The 25,534-nt window shown below is 41.0% G+C and overlaps 1 protein-coding gene across 4 annotated transcripts in view; it reads left to right on the plus strand.

Annotated features, from left to right (window-relative positions):
* Window positions 1–24,499, plus strand: part of TMOD2 (tropomodulin 2) — a 47,438-nt gene extending 22,939 nt beyond the window's left edge. For 3 of the 4 annotated variants that reach the window (XM_046655086.1, XM_046655089.1, XM_046655087.1), the window contains 5 exons: window positions 1,507–1,637; window positions 3,747–3,854; window positions 10,902–11,045; window positions 16,608–16,752; window positions 18,701–24,499. In XM_046655086.1, the coding sequence (XP_046511042.1) occupies window positions 1,507–1,637; window positions 3,747–3,854; window positions 10,902–11,045; window positions 16,608–16,752; window positions 18,701–18,735 (563 nt within the window). In that variant the 3' untranslated portion in view covers window positions 18,736–24,499. The remainder of the gene's footprint in view (window positions 1–1,506; window positions 1,638–3,746; window positions 3,855–10,901; window positions 11,046–16,607; window positions 16,753–18,700) is intronic. The other variant, XM_046655088.1, reaches the window with a different exon arrangement.
* The last annotated feature ends 1,035 nt before the right edge of the window (window positions 24,500–25,534 follow it).

Consider the following 25,534-nt stretch of genomic DNA (forward strand, 5'->3'; position numbering starts at 1 on the left):
AAGTCCAGCCTATCAGTTCTTTCTTTCATGGATCACACTTTTGGTGTTGTATCTAAAAATTCATCACCTAACCCAAGGACACCTACATTTTCTCCTCTGTTCTCTGCCAGGAGTTTTACAGTTTTACATTTTACATTTAGGTCTGTGATCCATTTTGAGTTAATTTTTGTAAAGGTGTAAGGTCTGTGTCTAAATTCGTTTTTTTGCTTGTGGATGTCTAGTTGTTCCAGCACTGTTTGTTGAAAAGACTATCTTCAGTGTATTGCCCTTGCTCATTTGTCAAGGGTCAGTTGACTGTATTTGTGTGGATCTATTTCTGGGCTCTCTATTCTGTTCCATTGATTTATTCGTATACTCTTCCACCAATACCATGCTATCTTGATTACTGTAGCTTTATAGTAAATCTTGAAGTCAGATAGTGTCAATTCTCCAACTTTGTTCTTCTCTTTCAATATTTTGTTAGCTATTCTGGGTATTTTGCCTCTTGATATAAACTTTACAGTTTGTTGGTATGTACAAAAAACTTTCTGGGGTGTTTCTTTTAAGTTTTTTTTTTAATTCTTCTGTATTTTTTATTATTGTTATTATTATTTTTTGAGGAAGATTAGCCCTTGAGCTAACTGCTGCCAATCCTCCTCTTTTCACTGAGGAAGACTGGCCCTGAGCTAACATCCATACCCATCTTCCTCTACTTTATATGTGGGATGCCTACCACAGCATGGTGTGCCAAGTAGTGCCATGTTCCCACCCGGGATCTGAACTGGCGAACCCCAGGCTGCCAAAGGGGAATGTGCGCACTTAACCGCTGCACCACCGGGCTGGCCCCTCATTTTTTATCTTAGAGTTTAATTACTCTACACTTTTTAGTTGAGTGACAGAAATTCTTCCAATCATATAACTTGTTCATTTTTAATTGGGTTGTCTTATTGATTTGTAGGAGCTCTGTATATATTGAGATATTAACTCTTTATATGTAATATATGTTGCAAACATTTTCTGTTAAGTCCTTTTGAGAATCCTTCCATTCTTCTTTTCCATTCCTTTCTCTTCACATACCTTCCTCCAAACTAAAGCTCCAAAATGGAAATCAGAGGAGAGTGGCATATGGTCAAGAAGCCAGAGGAGTATTAGGGTTTGGAAAACTAAGAGGCTCATCATTTCTTTTTGGCATCTCACATCCTGTGGTTTGGTTATTATAGTCTGTAAGAGGTCCATAGGGAGCAGCAATACCTGCCCATAGATGTTCTTTTCGGGGTTTGATTTTGCTGTAGGGCCTCCTCCATACAGTCTCAGCCACTGAGACTTCCCACTGCGGTTGAGAAACATCAACCTTTAAAACTGTAATTCAGAGCCATACCATTCCCGTGATTGCTTAGTTGAGAAGTTTACTGTCGTTGATATCAGAGTATTATTGGAATCAGAGCATATCACTTTGGAGGAAATCATCTCTGATTTTGACAGGAGAGCCCTTACATTTTCTTTTTAAAATTAAAACTTGTGTCTCAGATGTGGTCAAAGGTGAAAAGGTCAAGCCTGTATTTGAGGAACCACCCAACCCCACAAATGTGGAAGTAAGTCTGCAGCAGATGAAAGCCAATGATCCCAGCCTACAAGAAGTCAACCTCAACAACATTAAGGTATTTCATTATGATTGTTGTCAGTCACTTGATTTAGCATGAGTTCAGAAAACTTAACGGAGATGATTGATTACCTGCTTTCACACCTGTTTACAATCCTTTGCATCACTGATTTTGAGGCGAGATATCCTACTCAAAAGAAAAAGTGGGTTTGGGCTGGCCCAGTGGCATAGCAGTTGGGTTCACATGCTCCACTTTGGTGGCCCAGGGTCTGCAGGTTCAGATCCAAGGCATGGACCTGCACACCACTCATCAAGCCATCCTGTGGTGGCATCCCACATACAGAATAGAGGAAGATTGGCATGAATGTTAGTTCAGGGCCAATCTTCCTCACCAAAAATAAGAAAGAAAGAAAAAGAAAAAGTAGATTTAGGGGCTGGCCTGGCGGCACAGCACTTAAGTTCGCACATTCCACTTCAGCAGCCCGCGGTTCACCTGTTCGGATCCCGGGTGCAGACATGGCACCACTTGGCAAGCCATGCTGTGGTAGGTGTCCCACATATAAAGTGGAGGAAGATGGGCATGGATGTTAGCTCAGGGCCAGTCTTCCTCAGCAAAAAGAGGAGGATTGGCAGTAGATGTTAGCTCAGGGCTAATCTTCCTCAAAAAAAGAAAAAAGAAAAAGTAGGTTTAAAAACAGAGTGATTTTTAGAATTCTTTGAAAAGAATCACAGCACTTGTGTTAAACACAGTGTATTAGTTATCTATTGGTATATTATTGATATCTATAGATATTGATATCTATCTATCAAATGACTCCAAAACTTAGGGACTTAAAAACAAGAAACGTTTGTTATTTGTCACAGTTTCTGTGTGTCAGGAATTGGGAAGTGACTTAGCTGGGTAGTTGTGGCTGTCTGTCAGATGAGGCTGTAGTAAAGCTGTCAGCCAGAGCTGCAGTCATCTGAAAGCTTGAGTGGGGCAGGAGGATCCACTTCCAAGACAGCACATCATGTGGCTGTTGGCAGGAAGCCTCGATTTCTCACCACATGGGCCTCTCCAGAGGGCTGCCTGAGTGTCCTCACATCACCAGAGCTGGCTTCCCCCAGAGCGAGTGATTGAAGAGAAAAAGAGAGCAAGCAGAAACCCACAATGCCTTTTATGACCTATTCTCTGAAGTCACACATTGTCACTTCCACTTTATTCTATTTGGCAGTAAGTCATATCACTCTCAAAGGGACAGGAAATAAGTGTGTGTGTGTGTGTGTGAGAGAGAGAGAGAGAGAGAGAAGACACATTGCCTGACATCTATTTTGTTCATTCTCGTTGGAACAATTTCTAGCATTTAATAATAATAACTGACTTTTATTGAGTACTCGCTACATCTTTTGTTAAGTACTTGATATTCATTCTCTCATTTAAGCCTTAGTGGAACTTAAAGAGGTTAAGTTGTCTGTGGTCACAGAGCTAGTCTGTAGCACATCTAGGACCCACATCAATCTCTAGCTGTACCCCATATCGTCTCCCTCCCGAGTGGTCAGTACTGTGCTAAGTGCTGTAGAAGAGGGAGTAAGATTCATTTGGTCTTTATTCTAAAGAACTCGTATTAGGAGAAAAACACTAAACAAATAATTATAACATCATTTGGTAAACCCCCAAAAGTCATGGAATTGTAAGGAAAATTTTGATCCTGCCTAGGAGAACCAGTAAACAAAGGAGGTGATATTTCAGCTGGGTCTTAAAAGATAAGTAGGAATTAGAGAAAAGTACAAAGGAATTTCCAGGCAAGGGGAAAAGTGTATCTAAAGGTATGGAGGAGAGAAAGACCACGGTGTAGTAAAGGAATAGTGGGTAGGTTAGTCTGGCTACGATAAAGAGAATGCTGGAGAACAAGAGGGAAGTAGGGTATGTGCATAATTTCTTGGTCAGGGTGAATAGAAAGGTGAGGCCAGAATGTCACATTGTGTTAGACTCCTTCACTGGACACTAAGTGGTGCTATTGGCTAGGGTGGCATGGTTGCTGGAGGATGGGTGCTGAATATCTCTTAGAGGGGATGTCATATCATTAGCCATCTAAACAGATAAAGTATTTCAAAGCTGTGGGTCTTCAGCCTGGGGTGGGGGCACTGCAGAATGCTTCGTCAACTCTCTGTGTCTTCCTGGTCTTAGAGCATTCCAATTCCGACCCTGAAGGAGTTTGCGAAGGCTCTGGAAACCAACACTCACGTAAAGAAGTTCAGCCTGGCTGCAACCCGCAGCAACGACCCTGTGGCCGTCGTGAGTAAAATTCTTAGAAATATAGCATGAAAATATTTAATGCATTAGCATCTATTCCTAATTTGTTTTATCAATTAATAATTTTTAGATCTGGTAAATTCGTTTTCTACACAGTTAATCAACAAAATTAGTTATAATGGGTCAGTGGAACAGAACCCAACTGCCAAGCACTTTGAATTAACTGGAATTTTGTTAGCTCTACGCTTTTAGGAGAAAGAAACAATATTAGATTAGGCATTTAGCTAAATAAATATTTAGATTTTGTTCTGCGCTTAGTACAAGTTTCCTAAAACTTTTGCATCTACTGTAACATTCTGTCACAATGTGTTTTATAAAACCCCCAAATCCTACAGAAACTCAGCACATATAAAAATATTAAAGCATATTTCATTTTAATCTTTGAAATGGATTAACGTTTCAAAATATTTTAATGACCAAATCTTGAAACATTTTTTGTTTGACACTGTTAACCAGAATATGAAAAAAATAACCAACCCAAAGCTCTGTTCCTTCTATGCCTTTTAGATAATTCAGCTAAATAAGGAAGCCCATTGACCCATTAATACTACTACCGTCACCGGCATCAGTGTCAGTGTTACTCCTCCTATTAATAGCTAACATTTCTTGAGCAGTTAGTAAATGACGTCACTGATCCCTGTGCTTTACACACCTCATCTCACCTAATCCTCACTATAATACTATGAGGCGTGTACTATTATTGGTTCCCACTTTAACAAATTAGCAATCTGAGGTTCAGAGAGGTTAATTAACTTTTCCAAGGTAAGCAGCAGAGGCAGGATTCACCACCAGGTCTTTCTGGTTCCAGGTATGCTATATTTGCACACAGTGACTCACTGTCATACATTTGCTAAAATATGTCAGTTATCAGGAGCCTGAGCATCAACCTGTGGTTCTGCAGCATCTCATGCTCAGCCCTTGAGTCAAGCTAGAAAAACAAAAGTTTTCTTGACTTGATGATATGACTTAAAGTAAGATGTCTTTGGAAGATCTAATATACCGTTAAAAACAGACAACATGATGGGGCTGGCCTGGTGGCCCAGCAGTTAAGTTCGCATGTTCCGCTTCGGTGGCCTGGGGTTCGCCAGTTTGGATCCCAGGTGTAGACCTACGTACCACTTATGTGGTAGGCGTCCCACATATAAAGGAGAGGAAGATGGGCGTGGATGTTAGCTCAAGACCAGTCTTCCTCAGCAAAAAAAGGAGGATTGGTGGCAGATGTTAGCTCAGAGCTAATCTTCCTCAAAAAATAAAAACAAAACACAAAAACAGACAACATGAAGATCATGACTAACTATTACAGTGCTGGCACAGAGATGTTTGAAGAATACTTGTTGAATGAATGAATGTGCCCTCCAACCTCTCAGCAATAGAGAGTATTTCCATGATGACAATAGCAAATTTGAAATAAGCACTCATGTAAAACAGGGACTAAGCTACAAAATTGATGTTTTCACCAACAATTATTACATATCTAAATTTGTAGGTTGAAAGCAGTTTTGAATTTGAAACCTATCATTAAAATAGAGAAAGAGCAGGACCAGATCATTGGTAATGTGAAATTAGCAATTTAAACATTCTTATCTGTATGTATATGATTTTTTATAATCACTGCCTTTTAGTAGATTTGTTTTCAATAAAGCAAAAATATTCACAATACCTTTTGTATGTAAGTGACTAAAGGGATGGCTAAAGAAATGATTTGTCACTCCTATTTAATATATTATTTACAGTAAAATGGCAGGAATAGGAATTGTCCATTATTGATACTACTAGTAAATAATCTACGGTCTACTCTAGGTCAAATAGATAACTTGCTAAGTGAATTAAATAAATTCCAAATATAATAATCTCTTTGATACTGTTTTTAATGTGACTGTGTTTTTAATTTACTGTGTGCTGAATGCATAACATGTGACAAGCACACCATGCCATACTATCCTTAAGGATGTGAAGAGAAAAGCCTCTTTTGGCCTCATGCATACATGGTCCAGTGCTCACCTAGCTGCCCCCAGATGGTTCCCCTTTCACTATGCCATTGTCAGGAAAGAACCTTTCTGTAGGTTGAAAATGGGTTCATTACCCCTCACGTAATAGAGATCTTCAGTCTGTATTTATGGCTGAATGACTCACTTTTGCAAAGTAAATATCAGCATTAAAGCAAAGAGCTTCAAACTCTTCTATTTAAGGTTCCGAAACAGATTCAACTAGCCTGCTTGTGGGATATGGTAAATGTGGACAAGCTATATGTATGTGAGATGACATTATTCCCATTTTACAGATGAGGCAACTGAGGCCCAGAGAGGTAACTTAACTAAGATTACAGTACAGCATGTAGCCTAGCCAGGAAGCAAATTGAAATGACCTGTAATCAAGTTGAGTTCATCATGTCCCAAGCACTTCCATATAACCACATCTATGGCAGTGACTATTAATGGCACTTACCCCCACTGAATGCCAATGTAGAAAAAAGGCCCAAATATGTAAAACAAAATGCTATCGTTATTAGCAGTCATGCCACATAAAAGTCAAGAGTTTAGGACAGCAGTGTCCAATAGAAATAAAATGAGAGTCACAAATGTAAGCCACGTGTATAATTTTTTAAATTATTATTATTTTTTTTTTTTTGAGGAAGATTAGCCCTGGGCTACTGCTGCCAATCCTCATTTTTTGCTGAGGAAGACTGGCCCTGACCTGACATCCATGCCCATCTTCCTCTGCTTTATACGTGGGATGCCTACCACAGCATGGCATGGCATGCCATGTCCACACCTGGGATCTGAACCAGCAAACCCCGGGCCACCGAAGCAGAACATGCAAATTTAACTGCTGCGCCACTGGGCTGGCCCAAGCCACATGTATAATTTTAAATTTTCTAATAGCTGCGTTAAAAAACAAAAAGAAATAGGTGAAATTAAGTTGAATACTTTATTTAAACCAATACATCCAAAATATTATCATTTCAAAATGTAATTTGAAAGTGTCATGAGGTATTTTCATTATCTTTTTTTGAACTACGTCTTTGAAATCCCGTGTGCATGTTACATTTCCAGCACATCTCAATTCAGACTGGCCATTTTTCAAGGGCTCAATAGCCGCATGTCTCTTGTGACTACCATTCCAATAGCACAGGTCTAGACACTGCAGGAAACTGCACTTCCATACAATACTGTAAAGTACAGAAAGCAAAACCTTCTCTTTAAAAATGTATTTCTACTCTGATTATTTATATAACAGTTAAGAAATCTAGTCTTTGTTTTACTAGTGTTGTTATCCCCTGCACATGTAATGGATGCTTAAATATTTGCTGAACTGAAATGAACTTGGGCCGACAGCCCAGGGTTATGTTTGGCTGGGTCTCCCCTGTTTTGTTCAGTATGAGAAAAGTGTTTTCTCAAGTTTAAAAGAAATTGGCAAGGTCCTGGCTACTTGCCAGGAGGTCCTGCAATTTTTTTTATAAAGGCCTAATTGCTCTGACATTTTGCTATTCTAATAATGAAAGTAAGTCGCGAAGCTTGAAACGTCCATAAGGAAAGGCCCGATGCATCCCCTTCTGGTGCTCTAATTAAAATGTGTACATTTAATTCTAATTAAAGACCTAGCACTGAAGAAATGCACTGTAATTTACATGGTGTACAATAATGTCAGTCCAAATCTTTGAGCTTTCTGTGTAGTTCAAGCAACTGCTTGACTAATACACAGGATTATTCTAGTCCAGTGGTTCTCAACTCAGGGGAGAGTTTGCCCTCCAGGGGACATTTGGCAGTGTCTGGAGATGTTTTTGGTTGTCATGACTGGGAGGGGTACTACTGGCATTTAGTGAGGCTCACAGGCTGCTAAACCTTCTACAACACACAGGGCAACCTCCCACAGCAGAGAATGCTCCGGCCTCAAATGGCGCTAAGGTTGCAAAGCCCTGTTCTTGTTCCCAGTTGGATTCCTTCTCCTATTCCTTCTTCTTTCCTTCCTCCTTATTGTGTTTCCACCACAAACACAATGGAAATAGTTTAGAAGTTCCTCATTCTCTTGCCCAGAGCAATCACTATTGGCGGTTTGTTATTCATTCTTTTGGGTGTTGTCTTTCTGACTTTAATTAAAGTGGCTGTCAATACTGGCTGAACATTAGTCACCCAGAGAGCTTTTCAAAAATGCAGCTGTCCAGGCCACAGCCCGAGATTCTGATTTAACTCACCTTGGGTGCGGCCCAACCATTAGTATATTTGTGAAGGCTCCCAGGTCATTCTAATATGTAACCAGGGTAGAAAAACGCTAATATGCACACAATTTAATTTTTAATTTAGCGTCTTAGATAGTTTTTGATTCTCCATTAGAAAAGATAAGCGCAGTTCTGTGCTCACTCTACTTTCTATCTGTCCTTCTGCTACCCCCAAGTTGTAGTTATTTTGTGATTTTCACACATTTGAGAGTTATACATTTTATGTCATTATATTCTATGTTATGTATATAGATTGAGTTCAAAAAATTAAAACTTAGCACCAGCATTTACAATTATCTGGCTCTATGAATACATAAATCTCTCTCCTCAGGGACCTTACGGTCTAGTGACTAACGCTGGTCAGATTCTTTTTCCCTTGTAAGTAACTTATTTTTTCTTGCCAGAAACTTTTAGGACCCTCTCTTTTCCCTTGGAGTTGTAAAATTTCACTTGTGTGTGCCCACTTATGAGTCTTTTTTATTCATTCCACTGAGCATCCGGTGGATTCTTTCAGATAAAGACTTGCAGCTTTCTTTAACTCGGGGAAATTTTTCCCTATTATTTTATAGTTTCTTCCTTTCTGTTGTCTTTTTGTTGTTGTCCCCCAGAAACTCTCTTAGATGAATGTAGAACTTCTGTATCTTTCCTCCATATTTCTTAACGTTTCTCTCATATTTTTATCTCATTGACGCTTAACTCTACATTCTTGGAAATATGCTCAGGTTTCTCTTCTAACTCACCAACTTGGTCTTCAGCCATGCTCATTTTATAATTCTGGATGTCCGTCACTTTTTTTTATTTCACTGTAATGTTTTAAATGTTCAAAATGTTTTCTTTTTTTAGTTTTTTGGTGTGGGAGATTCTCCCTGAGCTAACATCTATTGCCAAGCTTCCTCTTTTTGCTTGAGGAAGATTGTTGTAAACTAACGTCTGTGCCAATCTTCCTCTATTTTATGTGGGATGCTGCTGTGGCATGGCTTGATGAGTGGCGTGTAGGCCCTCGCCTGAGATCCGAACCTGCAAACCCTGGGCCAACGAAGTGGGGTGTGCAAACTTAACCACTACTCCACCGGGCCAGCCCCTCAAAATGTTTTCCCGTTCTTATTCTTTTTTTTGTTCATAATAGTACTTATTTTATGAATACAATGACTTTTATTTCTTTTTCCTTCTTTTTTTGGAGGGGGGAGGGTGGGAAGGAGAATAACAGGTAGAATTTTTCCATTTGTTTCTGTTCCCTCTATGGCATGTAGTTCTGTTTGGTCCACTCAGCTTTTGTCTGTCATGATACCAGTTTTCCTAGATGTCTGGCCATCACTGGTTGCCCGTTCCTATTTCTGACTAGAGAACAAGGTTGGTTTGTGTAAACCAGGATCATTTCCTCTGCAGTTCTGTAGGTCTGTTTCTCCAACAGTCCTCTCCCTCAAAAGGGAGGCCCCTTTATGTTTCTCCATTTGTCCCCATCTGACAGGTCATATATTTTATTTATTAACTACTGACTCTGCCCTCCTGTTCAAATATAATCTCCCTAGGACAGGAAATTCTGTTTTCTCTGCTGCTGACACAGTAGAAGCCCAATAATTAGTCTTTTTTGAATGAGTGAATAAATGAAAGAATGAGGGCTTTTGTAAGCAGGCACGTGAGTTGACCTGCAGCCTTCCCGGTAGCGTGTGTGTGAGGAGCTGGTGGGCAGCCTGGGAGTCCCGGCGATGCTCCTGTTAGGAAGGCTTTCCTCTGCGGGGAACATTTCAGCAGATTTCATTCCTGGGCGTGAGATTTCATTCCTGGTCGTGGCTGCCTCTCCTCTCCTTTCTTGCTCACTGTATCTGGTGGATGGTCCAGAGGTGCCTCCGTTTCTGCACTGCTTCTCTCTCAGGTCCTAGCATCCTCGCAAGAGGCTCCTCCTGGGAGGTCTTCCATTGATCATTGTGCCCGCAGTTGCTGTTTTCTGAGGAAGCCGCAGGGCGGGGCGGGGTGCTCTCCATCTGCCCTAGCTCTTCCATCTGTCCCTCAGGCCGTTCTTTAATGAAATGCCTCAATTGGGACTTACCTTTGGCATCTCAGGCAACTTTGTGCTAATTTCTCCACCAATCTTTCTATTTTCTGCATTTTAGCAATTCTTCAGGATAATGGCCCTCCTTTTCTGTTTCCTTGCACTCTGAGAGTTCCAGTCACTTAAAAATTCTATCTTTTCTTCATGAAGTGGGAAACTCGGGGAGCAAGGGGAGCGTGCCGGTACCTGCGTAGTTCTGCGATCTTGAACTGGGAGTCTGCAGTGGGTTTGCCACTCTGAGTGCGTGATGTTCCAAAGGTGTCTTTGAGGAATTCTGATTTATAAATGACCTGAAATTATATGACTAGATCAGTAATGCCCAAATGCTCATCACTGGTAGTTTTTTTATCCATTCATAGTAAAAGGGACAAAATAAAATAATTCTGAGATTATGTCATTTCTACATTTTTCCTAATGTTAAGATGCCTTTTCTCAAAAAAAAAAAAAATTGACAGTGATAACAGATGATAGTGGGGTTTGTTTAAATGTCCTTATGTAACAAAACAAAGTTGGTCATCCTATGTCAGGATCTTTTTTTTTTTTTTAAGTTTTGCAGGTATGTCAATTCTTAAGTCTAGGCTGCTGGACTAAACTATTTTTATTGCAGTTTTAAATTATTATCTTTGTTACTTGGAGGTGAAAGTGTGATTTAACTAAGGTTTTCTTAAGTACTGTAAAAGATATCTAATTAATTTGGTTGTAGGGAGTTCAGTAAATAAAGCTTTAGAAACCCTAATGGTTCTTTCTTTTTTTGCATAATAAGGCTTTTGCAAATATGTTGAAAGTAAACAAGACCTTGAAAAGTCTAAACATAGAATCCAATTTTATCACTGGAACGGGGATCCTGGCCCTGGTAGAGGCACTGAGAGAAAATGACACCTTGACAGAGATCAAGATCGACAACCAGGTGAGCTGACTTACAGGGTACATGTGAAAGCGGGGATGCCGCAATGGAGTGAGTTAAAAGACAATGTTCTATGATTCAATTTGATGCTCTGGCTTTCCTGTATATTATACCAGCTTCTGGCCTGTGGAGGCTTTGGGGAGAGCATGTTAATAATTAAACAGTGCACAGTGGGGCAGCCTGAGACAGAGAAAGCCAGCGTTCCACAGCCCTGGGCTAGTCAGGCACCAGAGGAGAAGGAGAGAAGGTGGGGCCAGAGGGGTTGACAGGTGCGTTGTTCAGCCATCATCACTGTTGCCTCTTAGCAGGAATCTCAGCACAGTCCTGTCCCAGCCTTGCTGTGGCCTCTCACTGGGACTGTGGCTACAAGGAGAAAGCACGGTGGCCGTGCCCAGAGACAGATTCCTTGTCTGTGTGCAGGCTGCCAGAGCCTAAAGAAAGAGCAGGCCCAGGCTCCTGCAGTCTGATGCTGGCCTCATGGGGTATTTCAAAGAATCCGGTTCTAGAAGATGGTCTGGCTTAGAGTAGCAGGCCACATCCACAGTACCATCACAACCTCAGCTCTGTTGCTACGTTTCTCCGGTTCCCATCAATGGCCAAAGCAAGCTGCTTTTCCCTGGAGCCACTACCTCCTGTACTTCTTTTTCCCAGCATCAGCCTGCAGTGCCTTTGGAATTGCTCTGCTGGCTTCAGCGGCTCCTGCCCGCAGACAGCAAGTCTCAGTTCTCAGCATCATGCTGTGCCCTGCCCCTTTGATTACAGGGAATTGTCTGCAGTGGGAGTCAGTGAATCTGAGGGGTCTAGACACTGTATAGTAGGAAGAAAGGGCCCTAAAATGCAGCAGAAAGGGGAGAGAGCAAGGAGACGTGTGCTGTGAGCATTCCCCTGTGGGCTTGTGACAGTGACAGTTGGGGAAGTGCCTGTTGAGAGTGCAAGTTTTCAGTGCAGGTCCTCTGTTCCTGGACTCCTTCTGAGGCTTGTGGCCAGGGGAGCAGGGGGCCCCGGTGAGGAGACAGACGCTCCTTCACACACCCTCCCTAGAAGGGAGGCCTTACCAGGACCATACTCACTCAGGGGAAGCTTGATGCTGTGTACCCTGGTGTGAGTCCAGCTGCTAGTAAACTAAGAAAGAGTCATTAAGGAGTGGGAGAGTAGAAAAATAAGCTAGGGAGAAATATGAACTGAGTGACCAGAGGTGATAACTCAGGGCTATTTATTGAATGGACTAGTTTCAGGAAGAAGTTGAGGGCCCCTAGTTAATATTTCCAGGAGATCTAAGACAGAAGTAGGTACCTTATTCCAAAATATATTTATCTTTTTGTGTTGGTTTAGGCCATAGTGAAACCCCATATCTGAAATAATATTCCAGACACTGTGTTCCTAGGTCCTTGTAAGATACCACCTAGTTAGAGTTGCCAAATAAAATACAATTAAACTTGAATTTCAGATAAACAATGAATAATTTTTAGTATAAGTATGTCCCATGAAATATTTGGGACATACTTATACTAAAAAATTATTTATTTGTTGAAATTCAAATTCAACTGAGTGTCCTGTATTTGTGTTTGCTAAAGGTAGCAACCTTATATTAGTGAATGAGCTGAAATCCTGAAAATTTAGAGTAGAACAGCTTTTTATAATTCAAGTAAAGAAGACCCTGAAATGCAAAGTCTGAACTTGCTCTCTTAAATCCCCTCTAAATCATCCTCATCAGCCCTCCTCAGTCATCTAGGAATGGATTTGTGTAATTTTTCAACTTTAGTCCCCCAATATGCCTCTGAAATGGCTTCTCTTGTAACAAAAAAAGAGGATTAAGTTCTGGATCAACTGGAAAAATTCTTTGCTTTATTCTGAAAATGGGGAAATTCAGAGGCAAAACTTGTCTTCCATCCAAATTTTGTTCACTGACTCATAGGCTATTAGAAGTAAGCCTCAGTTTCCTCATCTGTCTAATGAAGGGTTTGAAATAAAATGATCTCTAAGACAGTCTCGCCAGGCAGGAGAGCTGCTGAGACCAATTTAGCATCATTGCAGCAGCAGCTGCAGCAAAGTGAAGGCCCGCTGAGCATCCCTCACTAGGGTGGGCTACTGTGGCTGGGCTCCAGGTAAATGCATAATGATTTCATCAGGCGCCGTGTGTGAGAAGCACAATCGGTGATACATATTAATACAACAGATGAGTAACTACTAAATAAATTTGAGTAAAGAGATTACTTTTAAAAAAAGAAGATGATCTGAAGAAATGTATGCTTAAATTTTGGTTCCTTTTTTTCTTTGTATTTAGTGACTTAAAATTAAAAAGAGAAACGTATCCAAATTGTAAGAAATTTTGGTGCCCATTTGGTGCCCTGGTTTTATACAACGTATAAGAACTCAAATTTAAAAAGACTCAAGGGCCAGCTCCGTGGCTGAGTAGTTAGGGTCACGCACTCTACTTCAGTGGCCCAAGGTTTCACCAGTTCAGATCCTGGGCGTGGACATGGCACCACTCATCGGGCCATGCTGAGGCGGCGTCCCACATGCCACAACTGGAAGGACCCACAACTAAAAAAATGTACAACTGTGTACCAGGGGGCTTTGGGGAGAAAAAGGAAAAATAAAATCTTTAAATTAAAAAAAAAGACTCAAGCTGAGAAAGAAAGATGCCCTATGTTATGTTACTTTGTCCTCATCTTTTATATGCCCCCTTCCCAATATAATTTTCTGCAGCTCCTCCATCCTTTATATAGCCGACAGCATGCCCATCCTGCATGTTACCCAAGTGTGGGATTCCAGATACTTGAGATTAGTGAGGGGAGGTAAGGGGACCTTTATCTCATTCCTCTCAGTCAGCTGCATCCATCGTGAGCTCCTTCGGCCCTCGGATCACCAGTTTGGCCAACCCCAGGGGCATAAGCCATAGCTATGGCAGCCCGAGCTTAGCTCAGGTCTCTGTCCTTTAATACAGTCCTGCTGTTCTAAAGTGTGTCATGAGCTAGAGTTTCTCATGAAACTGTGAGGTCAGTATCTCTTACTTTTTTCCTGCCTCTCCTTTGTATAGACCTATATTGCTTATAAGGCTAATCTCTACACTGTGGATACCCAGAATTGTTATTGTCTGACTGGAAATACTACATTTTTGCTAATTTCTTGAGGAGAGACTTGTTTGACAGGTTGCTGGATGAAAAGAAAGAAGAGCAGAGTTAATAAGCCTTAGAAGTTGCCTAGGACACAAAAGTTCCTCCATAAACTTTTCTCCTTCATCTACTCAAGACTTAAAATTTCCAAATTTAAAAGGCATATTTTTAAAATACATATCATAAAGTATTCAGAACAGCATGGTACTGGCACAGAAGTACACTTGGCAGAGCAATAGAGTCCAGAAACACATCCTAGTACACCTGAGAATTTCTCAGCGAAGTAGTATTTCAAATCAGTGAAGGAAGAATGAAGTCAAAGTTGGTGGGACAATTTGCTAGCATTTTGGAACAAAATTAAGTTGGGACTCTATCTGAATTCTGAAATTCATTCCAGATGAAATGAAGATTTAAATACTAAAATATACAAAATCATTAAACAAATGGGAGAAATCAGAAGGAGGAGAGAGGCTTCCTAAACATGACATAAAATCTGGGAGGTTGATAAATTTAAGCACGTGAAAATGAAGAAATTCTTTATAGTCGTCAAAAAGAAAGTCAAAAGACAAACTGAGCAAAGTATTTTCAGCACATCTGACATAGGGCTAATTTCTTAATATATAAGAAATTTAGAAATCAATTTTTTAAAAAACCAGGAACCCTAAGGTGGTAGAAAAATGGGCACATGACAGAGATTGGTAGTTTCCAAAAAAGAGAAATACAAATGCATAGGAAAATTGTTCTTATTCATAATTTGAGAAATGCAAGTTAAAGCAATTAAATAAATACAAGTAAAATATACATTTTCACCTATTAGATTGACAGAGATGAAAAAGATGATAATATCCCATGTTGGCTAGGTTAGGGCAAACAGTAACTCTCAGTCACTTTTAGGAGTAAAAGTTGTCATAACCTTTGAGGGTAAGTCAGTAATATATCAAAATTTGAGGGGCCAGCCCTGTGGTCATGTGATTAAGTTCACGCACTCTGCTTCAGCAGCCCGGGGTTTGCTGGTTTGGATCCTGGGCGTGTACCAACACACCTCTTATCAAACCATGATGTGGTGGCATCCCACAGAGAAGAACCAGAATGACCTACAACTAGGCTATACAACTACGTACTGGGGCTTTGGGGAGGAAAACAAACAAAAAGAGGAAGATTGGCAACAGATGTTAGCTCAAGGCCAATCTTCCTCACCAAAAAAATGCATACTTTTAAAAAAAAACCAGAATTTGAAACATGCTTGCTCTTGAACTCAGCTATAATTTGCTCTAAGGGAACACTTGCAGAAACGCCCCCAGGATATAGTGTGTGTGCAAGGGAAGCTCACGGCAGCGTTGTTTGGAGTAGTAAGAATGGAAAGCAGTGTAAAATCAGTCAGTAGGGCCTAGCTACATAAATTATTTTCCATGACTACAATGGAATGCTGTGCAGCTGTTTATAAGGATGAGATAAATATATATTTACCTACATGACAAGATGTTAATGCTAAATGAAAATTAAAAACATGTTTCAGAGCAATATGCTAGTATAATCCATTTATGTGAAAAAAGCATAGATGTACATGTGATTATGTAGTCATATGAATGCATAGAAAATGTGTAAAAGACTGCATACTACCTGCCAAACTGGCTTTCTCTATGGGAAATGGGAAGCGAGCTTTTATATTTGATACACTTTCTTGTTTGCTTTTTCTAGACAAACCTGTACTTTTTACTTGAAAAAATTTAATGAATATATTATGAAAAAATATACCCTGTCCTTTAAATTTAATTTTAAATTCCTATATTTACATGCCCCATTTTTTTTAAAAAATTTAATTTTTAAAAAATTTTATGTCAATTTCAAAAACAAACAAAAAACTTCTTTCCACCAACTTAAAAAACTTCAGGATTTTTCTGTAGCCCGATAACCTCTTCAGTGTTTGATAATTCACCTGGCCATGGTGTAAACCACAGTGCAGCCTCTTGGGGATCTCCTGGTGAGATTCTGCTGAGAGAGAATGGCCCATCCAGTTGATGATCTTTAATTATTTTTGGAAATGGATGCCAGAATGGAAAATTCGGTAACTGGGTTGATTTCTGTAAAACAGTTGCACTATTAAAAAGCATCCTTTGTTTAAACCAGAGACACTGGGGTAAATTAGAAACACCAAATATTAGTTTTGCTTTAATTTTACACCTGGAATCATTTTTTCCTTCATAAATAATTTGCTTAGTCTTTTCAGTTTAACATGCCAACAGACTACTGTTGGATTTTGCTTCTAGGCAAGGAGCAGGTCTCAAATGACCGTATGGGAGAAAATAGCTCAAGTGACTTTATCCCTTTCAGACTGAGACTTTTGCCTCTGCCTTTTTGTCTAACAAGTAGCCATGCATCTTTCCCGTGCAAGTAACTGTTTCCTCTTCCCTCTTGGTGGTCCTGTGTATGTGTCCGCACCTGCTACCAGAGACAGCAGTTGGGAACAGCCGTAGAGATGGAAATTGCCCAGATGCTCGAGGAGAATTCACGGATCCTCAAGTTTGGATATCAGTTTACCAAGCAAGGACCACGAACAAGGGTGGCAGCTGCCATCACAAAGAATAATGACCTGGGTAATGCAGCCACAATATGTGCTGTTAGCAATTAGAGGAGCATGATGGCTGTTAACTTCTCCACTTCAGATATAACACCTCCCAGATACCATTCCCCTGTCCTTTGGTGTCAGCCCTTCATGAAAGGCACATTATTATGTGGTCATAGGAATCCTCAGTGTCTTCACAATATTTCAGTTTTATTGTAGCATTCTCTCAAAAAGAGCTGTTTGTTCTTTTTTCCAGATAGCCTTTGATTTTCGCCTGATTTTCTTTGTGTATTTGCTTCTCCTTTATTTCTTACATGTAATCACCCTCTGTTGTTATTTGCACCAGAAGATGGTTGTGGTGATGTGGAAATTCCCACTTCACTTATGTTTGACTCCTGACTGTGCTTTTGTGCTTGGTTTCAAATATGGTTATGTCTCATACCTTGGTGATTTGCATGTGAAATGAAGGAGCTATGTTATGAGGGTTAAACTCAGAAGTAGTTTTTTCAGTTATCCCCTCTTTAATCTTTCCTGCTGCCCACTCTTTGCTGAGGATCCATGGCATTTCTTCTGTTAGGATGAGGTGGGGCATGGCCTGGTCAGTCACAGCACAGAGGAATGAGACAGGTTAGGAAGGCTTGGTCTGGGGACATCCCAGCCGCCTGGAGCAGCATGGCAAAAGGACATCCAGGAGCAGACACTCCACTGGCAAGCAGTCAGCCAATAGCAGACCTCAGTCCCCAGTTTGAGGTCCAGGGACAAAATGCCAGGCCTTGGACAGGGGAACTGGGCAAAGTGTCCACCAGGTATAGTGCTGGCCGTGGGGAGGATTCAGATAGTGGGAAAGATGGAAGCTAAGGGTTAGAACCAGAAGGGGGCAGGTAAAGATTAGTGTCCAGTTCCCTGCCCAGACGTGCTTAGGCAAGACCCTGAGCCCCAGCGAAGGTGCAGTATGTGGCCTCCGGAGGCTGGCTGGGCATATGGCAGTGCTTGCCTTGGGGGTGCAAAGGGTGAAAGTCAGGGGACAGCCTAGCACACAGGGCTTTGGGGAAGGGTGGAGGCAGCAGCCAGAAAGCTCCTAGGAAAAACACATTAAGTCTACAGCTGAACAACACAGAGACCAAAGAAAAACAGGCAAGACAGGAAGTTTGAAGTAAACAGAGAGGCAATCCTGAGCCCATGAGCGACAGCTATGGGCAACAGCTTTAGTCAAACGTTCTGCTGCCTAGGTAGGAGCAGACTGGGCTATTTATAGTGGAGAGTTGGGGCAGGTCCACAGCCAGGGCACCATTTTTGCCAAATGCAGGAAGGTAAGAGTAGCTGGAAGACTGACCAGAAGAGCCTGCAGGTGGGGAGGTGGAAGGGAGAGGAAGAGGGTTGCAGAAGCCGGGAACGGGCAGTGGAGGCCACTTCTTTGATCTTAAGGATCTGCTTAAGAGAACCTTAATCTCTGAGTGTGCTTGCCATCCGAATCACGCCTTCCTCGGAGGGTGATACTGAGTTTTTATTTAAAACAAGTTTAGAAACTTGGAACTTCTGTTTGCAGCTCCTCCTGGTCTTCAAGCCACCATCAGAATTAATAGATTGTGCACATGTCACCCTGGGGAGTTAAGGCCAGTTGGGGATGGGGTTGCACAGAAGCTGAGAAGATGTTCTGTGGATAAGTGACCATGATAATATTTAGAAGTTCACTGTTTCGTGGGCCTATTCTGGACCTTCTACTCCCTAGAAAATGAGCAAATTCTAACATTCAAATTCCCAACCATCAGACATAGCTTTATTTAAATATAAATTCCAAAGACGCTGGATTATTCTCTCATTTCCATCTATTGCCATGGGTGATTGAGTATTGAAATTTAAGATAACTGTATCCTCAAGTGTGTGGGATTGCTATTCTCTGTGATTAATGTTGTTTGTCTGAAATTTAAGGAATATTCCTTCACTGTGCCTTTTTAAACCTTTCTTTCTTTCTTACCTAGTTCGTAAAAAGCGAGTTGAAGGAGACAGAAGGTAAACTTCACAAGAAGAGGCGAAGTTTCACCATGGCAGCAATTTAAAAACAAACAAAAACTCTTCTCCTTCCCCATGGGGACCATTTTATCAAAGGTTGTTCATTTCCGTTAATTGCACAACTAATAATTTAATTGTTACTCTTTTTTAGCACTACTTATTTATCTTGGATTTTTTAACATATATAATTGTTTTATTTGCTCATGGGCACCTCTGGCACCTTGCACCAGTGGACTTGTGCAGATCTTAGTGGGTGACAACAATCGAAATTATTTAACCACTTGTCATATTGGGTTATCTTGCTTTCTTACATGAACTTTTTTTTTTTTAACCACTGCAAGGAATTTAGTATGTAAATGTCTTTGTAACTGTGATTATGATAGAGGCCTATCTCTGTTTACATACATAGCTTTGAGTTAGGCTAAAGACGTCAGAAGTATTCTGCTGACCACGTAAGAAGTTAGTATTGCCAATGTTTCACTGGGTGAGAAAATGTGACCAACTTAGCACAAATTCTCCCTCAGTTCCAGAAAAATCGCTCAGTGCACATGGCCCACTGATTGAAGGTCAGTGGTGTTATCTTCCTAAAAGCTAGACAGCATTATGATACTTTAACACAGCATTAGCAAAGAAGTATAAAATATTTATTAACCCACGAATATAGCTTTAAGCCAGACTCACCGGTAGCAAAATGAATTAGCACACCTACCGTTACTGATTATTCAGCATAAATTCGATCTTTGACATCACTCTATGGATAACTTTTTACAAAGCTGTTTTCAAGTTTTCCAGACATGATGGGAAATTTTTAAATTTTAGTGAGGGAGGCTTTTAAAACAGTACATTCCTAAATAAAACAATAATTGCACGTTAAGGTTGTCTGATTCACATGACTGCATTATTTTGGCAAATTTTAGAAGCATTTATTGCTTTATCTTTAGTGTGTTAACAAGATCACAGGATGAAATGTCAACATTCAAGTTAATTATACAGATTTCTGCCCACATGGCGTGAGCCATCCACATGTGTGCAAACATCAGTAAAAAATGTGAATGATTGCTTATCCAGATGTTTGTCATCTCAAGGATAAAGCCTGTGAAAGTACAACCGAGATGATTGTATGGTAGTATGCAGTAATCTTTTCATCTAGCAGAGCAGCAGTGAAGAAACGTGACTGCAGCCTGCGCCTCAGGCTCACATGTCTTTGATAACTGTCCGTACCTGAGGCTGTAATTGGTGGCACTCTGACACTGCCTTCATCACTTCTTCCTCCCTTCTTCCTTCCCTTCCTTGCACCTCTCTCTTTTTTCTTCTTTTCTCTGTCATTCCAAGCCTTGGTAAAGGTGACATCGCTTGTGCTGGTGACACCTGGAGCAAAAGAGATCCCTGACTCAGGCAGAAGGGAGGCCCAATCCAGAATTTGTTTAGTAATTGAATGCTCCTGAGTTGCTTCATAGCAGTAAAACAAGTTAATAGGAAAATAGTTCATCTATTATTCTAGTTAGCTTATAGAGCACATGCAAACTGTTCAGGATAGATAGCCTTTATAAAATTGGATATTTGCCTATATTATAAGTACCCACATCTGTATCTCTAAAATCCTTTGAAACATCTTATTTTCTTGAGAATATTTTACACTTTTTGAAGAAAGGATGAGCAGAACATGTTGACATTTTGGAACCTAAAAATTCTTTAATTCGTTTTCTACTACATCTCTCTATCTATATATTTTTAAAAAATCATAGTAAATATTATTTTATGGTTTCAGTCTGATTTTTCCTTCCCTCTTACTCAGTTAGGTATGATATATTAGAGCTGACTCGTATAGGCTTATCAATTATTAAATTTCAAGAATTTTGCAAACTGGCTGTAAACACAGCCATTATTAAAAATTAAATGACATATGCTTACAATTAAATACATTAGGTTAAAAACAAAAGTAATACTCAAAAATACATTTTACTGTTTTCTGTGCTCTTGGGATTATTTGCACTTATTGTGTCTGTATCGCAGAAATACCATATGATGGTATACTCTTGTACATCTCCTTCCATCTCAGAAGTTCACAACTTCTTATTGGTAGTTATAAATTGGCCGTAGTGGGAGTATTTATACCATGGAAATTAGCAAATGTTACAAATCAGGGCTTTCTTCCCCCCTAGGTTGCTGGTTGATAAACATTCATTAGCACACCACTGGGTGAAATGTGTACAATTCTTTTTTTGTATACATGTTTTGGTTACCATGTTGCCAAAGGGAAGAACATTTCTGTTATGTGTCTTTCTCCTCTGCTTTAGATTTGTTGCAGATATGTTTAAGTCCTGAGTCCCTGACATGCCCCTCAAAGTAAGACTTCTTTTCTTTTCTGGTTCACTCTCTTCCTTGCCCTCACTCCTAAGAAATCTTGGATCCTATAGAGTATTCTTGGCAGCCCCAAGGTGCTGTGGACTGGGGCTAAAGCAGTTCCTACCTAACGAACCCTGGCAGAAAGCGAGGGGAGAAAAATCAGAATTGGATAGTGACTCTGCTGCAGTTGTTGGTAGTATCAAAGCAAAATAGAGACCTTATCAAAATTTAACAGTTTTTAGCTTGTAAAATAGTTGAGTCATATAGTAGTATCTGTGAAATCAAATATTTATTACTAATCGGTTTATCTTATCATTACCTGTGTTTTTAAAGTAGCTTCAAAGGTAGCGTTTCCATGAGTACTCGTATATTAAAGATAACTATTAGGAGATAAACTTACGTTTTTGGGAGCCTGTGACTCATTTAAATAGCCTAGGACTTAATTTCCTCATCTGCCCAAAGTGTGTCAGTAGGAGCTCTTTATGATCATGAGCAGGACTAATCCTTTACCATCCATCAAGGTGGGGCATAATGTACATAAAATATTTTTATGTGTATGCATTTCGCCAGATATTATGTTGAGATATTTGACAACATCTGGACAACTGACTGAAGGGAGATCTTCTCTCCCCAGACCACCTCCTTTCCCCTGTGAGGCTTGTACAGGCCCACACTAAGTGTACAGTCACTCCCCTGGACTTGCAGGCTCTGTCACCAACACCCATCCCAGCATATGTAGAAGATGACTTTTAGGAGATAATTCTGCAAGTCTAGAGATCATATAATTAGTCCACACCACATCCCCCATCTGCCTGAAGTGTATAATAGAAGCTGTTTTATCCTCATCAGCATGATTAAATCCCTTCCTTTCATCTTTGTAGGGCATAATGTAAATAAGTGTGTGTGTGTGCATGTGTGCGTGAGTCTTGCCAAATACCTAAATATCTAAAGAGGTATTTGGCTACATCTGGACCACTGATTGAAGGGAGATGCTCTCTCCCCAGCTCCATTTCCCTTATCCTTTTTAGAGTTGCTGCAGGCCCAGGTAAAATGTGATATTACTTCCTGGAGTTTGTGGCTTAGGTCACCAACCACCAAATTACACAGCACGTATAGAGGATAACTCTTAGGGAATACATATTAGAAGCCTGGAGATCTTTCTATTGTTCCAGCACTGAATCTCTCCATATGCCTAAAGTGTATAAGTAGAAGTGCTTTCATCTTCATCAACATGATTAAGGTCCTTCCTTCCATCTTTGTAGGGCATGTTGTATTATAAATATTTTGTACCTAGAGATCACCAAATACTATAAGCGGGTATTTGGCTAAAGCTGGACAACTGATTGAAGGGAGATGCTGTCTCCCCATCCCTCTTCCTTTACCCCTTTCAGAGTTGCTGCCGGCCTAGGTTAGATACAGAATCACTAACCTGGAGGGGCACATGCAGCTCACCCGTCTTAGAGCACGCAGTTTCATCTTACAAGAAAAGCCCATCTCCATTTAAAAACTCAGAGATCATCCCAATGCCTATACTCCTCAAAACAATTTCCCTAAGGGGAGCCTGGCACACCAAACCAAAAAGAACAACTGCTTCTCTTCCAGACAGAAATATGGCCCCTGGCAGGGCACCAGTGTGGGGGAAACCAGTGTGCTCTGAACAACTGCCATGAGAACATTTCAGACACTCACTCTTGAAACTGGTGTTAAGCATCAGCGTGCTTTAGGTGTAAGAGAGCCCTTTAAATTTACAAGAGTTTGCAGGTATTTCCTTTTTTCATGGCCATGATGTGCTTAGCTCTCTTCTAGGCACTGTGAAGGAGACAGAGGGAGTATAAGAACTCTGGATTGATGTAATTTGATATGTGTTTCTGGGGTAGAGTGCCTTTTCCAAAGTGGATACCATCTTTAGTTCAAGTATCCATAGCATCAGCAAAAATGGGCAGGGGGCAGTAAGTTGAGAACACTGGGTTCTGTGGTATGTTACCTATGCTCAGTTATAACTGTTTCTGGAGTCGGGTTTTAAGTCATGATCCTGAAGCTTCCTCTCTTCCACTAATGATGCAATAATCGCTATTTTCATTTTACTGAGCAGAGAACTAAGAGGGAATGTTTTAGCTCTGCCTTCCAGTAGCAGTTTCCCCTTAACTGCTCCTCGTTTCAAATGTCCCTGTCACTCACCAGGCCAACCTGAAAGCTGAAGGACTGAGCCACATGCAAAAAAGGTGTGAGAATGCTTGGAAGCATCAGGCTGAGCCTCCTGGAAAATCACATGATCAGGCCTCCAGGTAACAAGCTGGAAAGAGAAAAGTGCCCAGAACGGCAAGGATGTTTCCTTGCTGCCAACTTTAGATCAGATTGGATCTTGTTTTGTGGTTCAGGAGTTTAGTAAAGTGGTTCAGGCTGAGTGAGGTGGGGAAGGAAAGGGTAATGAAAGGTTTTAATTTGCTTAAGGGCAGAAGCCAGCTCTGCTCAGCTTACCTCTTTCCCATCTGCCCATAACAGCAATGATTAAACATTCAGTAGATGGTTGGAGTAGGAGTTCCAAGGTTTAAATTTGTAACCTGCCTCTGGGTACTGTTCAAGGGAGGCTGTACACTTGCCAAAGGTTCTCCGAGTTTTGTGATGCATCATTGACTTGGGAGAGGCTGAAGGAGGCTATACTGTTCTCTGACGTCTTCCGTGGTAGTCATCTGAGCACATTGGTTCTGCTAGTTGGTATGGTGGAAAGGCACCATACTAGCAGATTTGGAGACCGACTCCTAATCCCATCGCCAACACTTAGCAGGTATATGAACATGGGCAATTCATTCAATTGCCTGACAATTATAGACTACATAGGGGAAAGAGCACTGGATTTGGAGTCAAGAAACCTGGACACTTGGCTCCACACTTTCTTAGCTGGGTGGCTTTGGGGCAAGCCACTTAGTCTCTCAAACCTAAGGTTCTTCAGCTGTATTATAATGGGAATAATGTCTTCACTAACTACCTCACAGAGTTGTGGTGAGAATATAATCAGATAATGGGATGAAAACACTATACTGGAAAGGGCTATACAAAAGTGGGAGATCATTTTTGTTATCTATTCACTAATGTTTTCTGCTGCCTCCTGAATCTGTTTTATTTTCTTCTGACCAACAATTACATTTCTCACATCTTGTCGAGTCTGGGGCATTGAAGCATGGGTGTGGCGTAGAGGACTGGAATTATTTTACTTTCAACAAAGAGGCAGGAGAGTTGGCTGATGGGGGTGGTGGGTGTTATATACCAGTGATGTAAGTGGTAGGGCATTTTCCTGGGATGGTGAGGACCCTTGCAGAGAGCCTAAGGCTGGACACAAAAGGGAAGCAAATGGTGATTGAGAATTGAGGGGAGGGTCTGGGGCCCTGTTGCCCTCCTGTCCAGCTCTGTCACCACTGGGGGGGGGGGGGGGGGGGGTTGGCTTTGGGGGGGGGGGGGGGGGTGAGGGGGGACGCCCGCCCCGGGGGTGCCGGGGGGGGGGGGGGGGGGGTAAGGCTATGACTTGAGGTGTGACTGGAGGCTTAAGAGAGAAGACTGTCCTTAGGACTCCAGCAGCTGTGTAATAGGCTTGAGTTCTGATAGAGAAGGGCCGAAAGGGTCACCTGTGAGGTCAGCTCTCATGGCAGCAGCTGCCCTGTTATCACCAGCAACCTTAGCCCTAGTCAGTGTTATTTTCTGCTAAGAAAGCTATTGAAACATGGCCTCATAGGACTTTCATAAACACTTGGAGGCAGCGACTGTCTCATCAATCTTTGTGTCTTCACTAGCTTCTAGTAAGGTGCTTTGTACATAATAGGTGCTTAATAAATGTTGCTTGAATTGAATTGTCCTTCAGCCTCACAAGAATTATGCTCCATTTGCCACCATGTGATATTTTTAGAAAACAATGCTGATTTGGATGACAGCTGTGTGTGACTTTGGGCAAGACTTTCCATCTATTGTGTCTTCATTCATCTGTAAAATGAAGTGAGCGGATTAGATGCTCTCTAAGGTCCCTTCCAGCTCCCAAACGTTTCAGTCCTGTGGTTCTAAGGTATTTCCATTGCCTCTGAACATGTGTGAGTAATGCCTCCACCGCAGCCCCATCTCTCTTCTCAAGGCTTGGTTCAGAGGAGGAGATCTCAACCTTCCAGAGTTATCTGTTCCTCTTCAGCGGCTTTTACTGTCTTCAAAATAGTTCTGGAGGAGCAGCCTTTTCTGAGAGGATATTTTAAAATATAGAATATTTTCTCCTCACAATTGGTGGAGAGGGAGAGGAGGAAATGCAGAGAAGGAAACTGAGCACAGTAAACACAGCATGTTTTTCATAGGCTTTTGTTTCAAATGTGTGTGTGTGTTTCTGAGCACTTATTGACTGGATAATAGAGAGAAGCCAATCTGAAGTACACTGTGTAATTGAGAAAAGCGGGCCCAGGATTAAAAATTTCCCATGGATAAGC

This window comes from Equus quagga, chromosome 2, assembly GCF_021613505.1.
Source record: "Equus quagga isolate Etosha38 chromosome 2, UCLA_HA_Equagga_1.0, whole genome shotgun sequence".
NCBI lineage: Eukaryota > Metazoa > Chordata > Mammalia > Perissodactyla > Equidae > Equus > Equus quagga.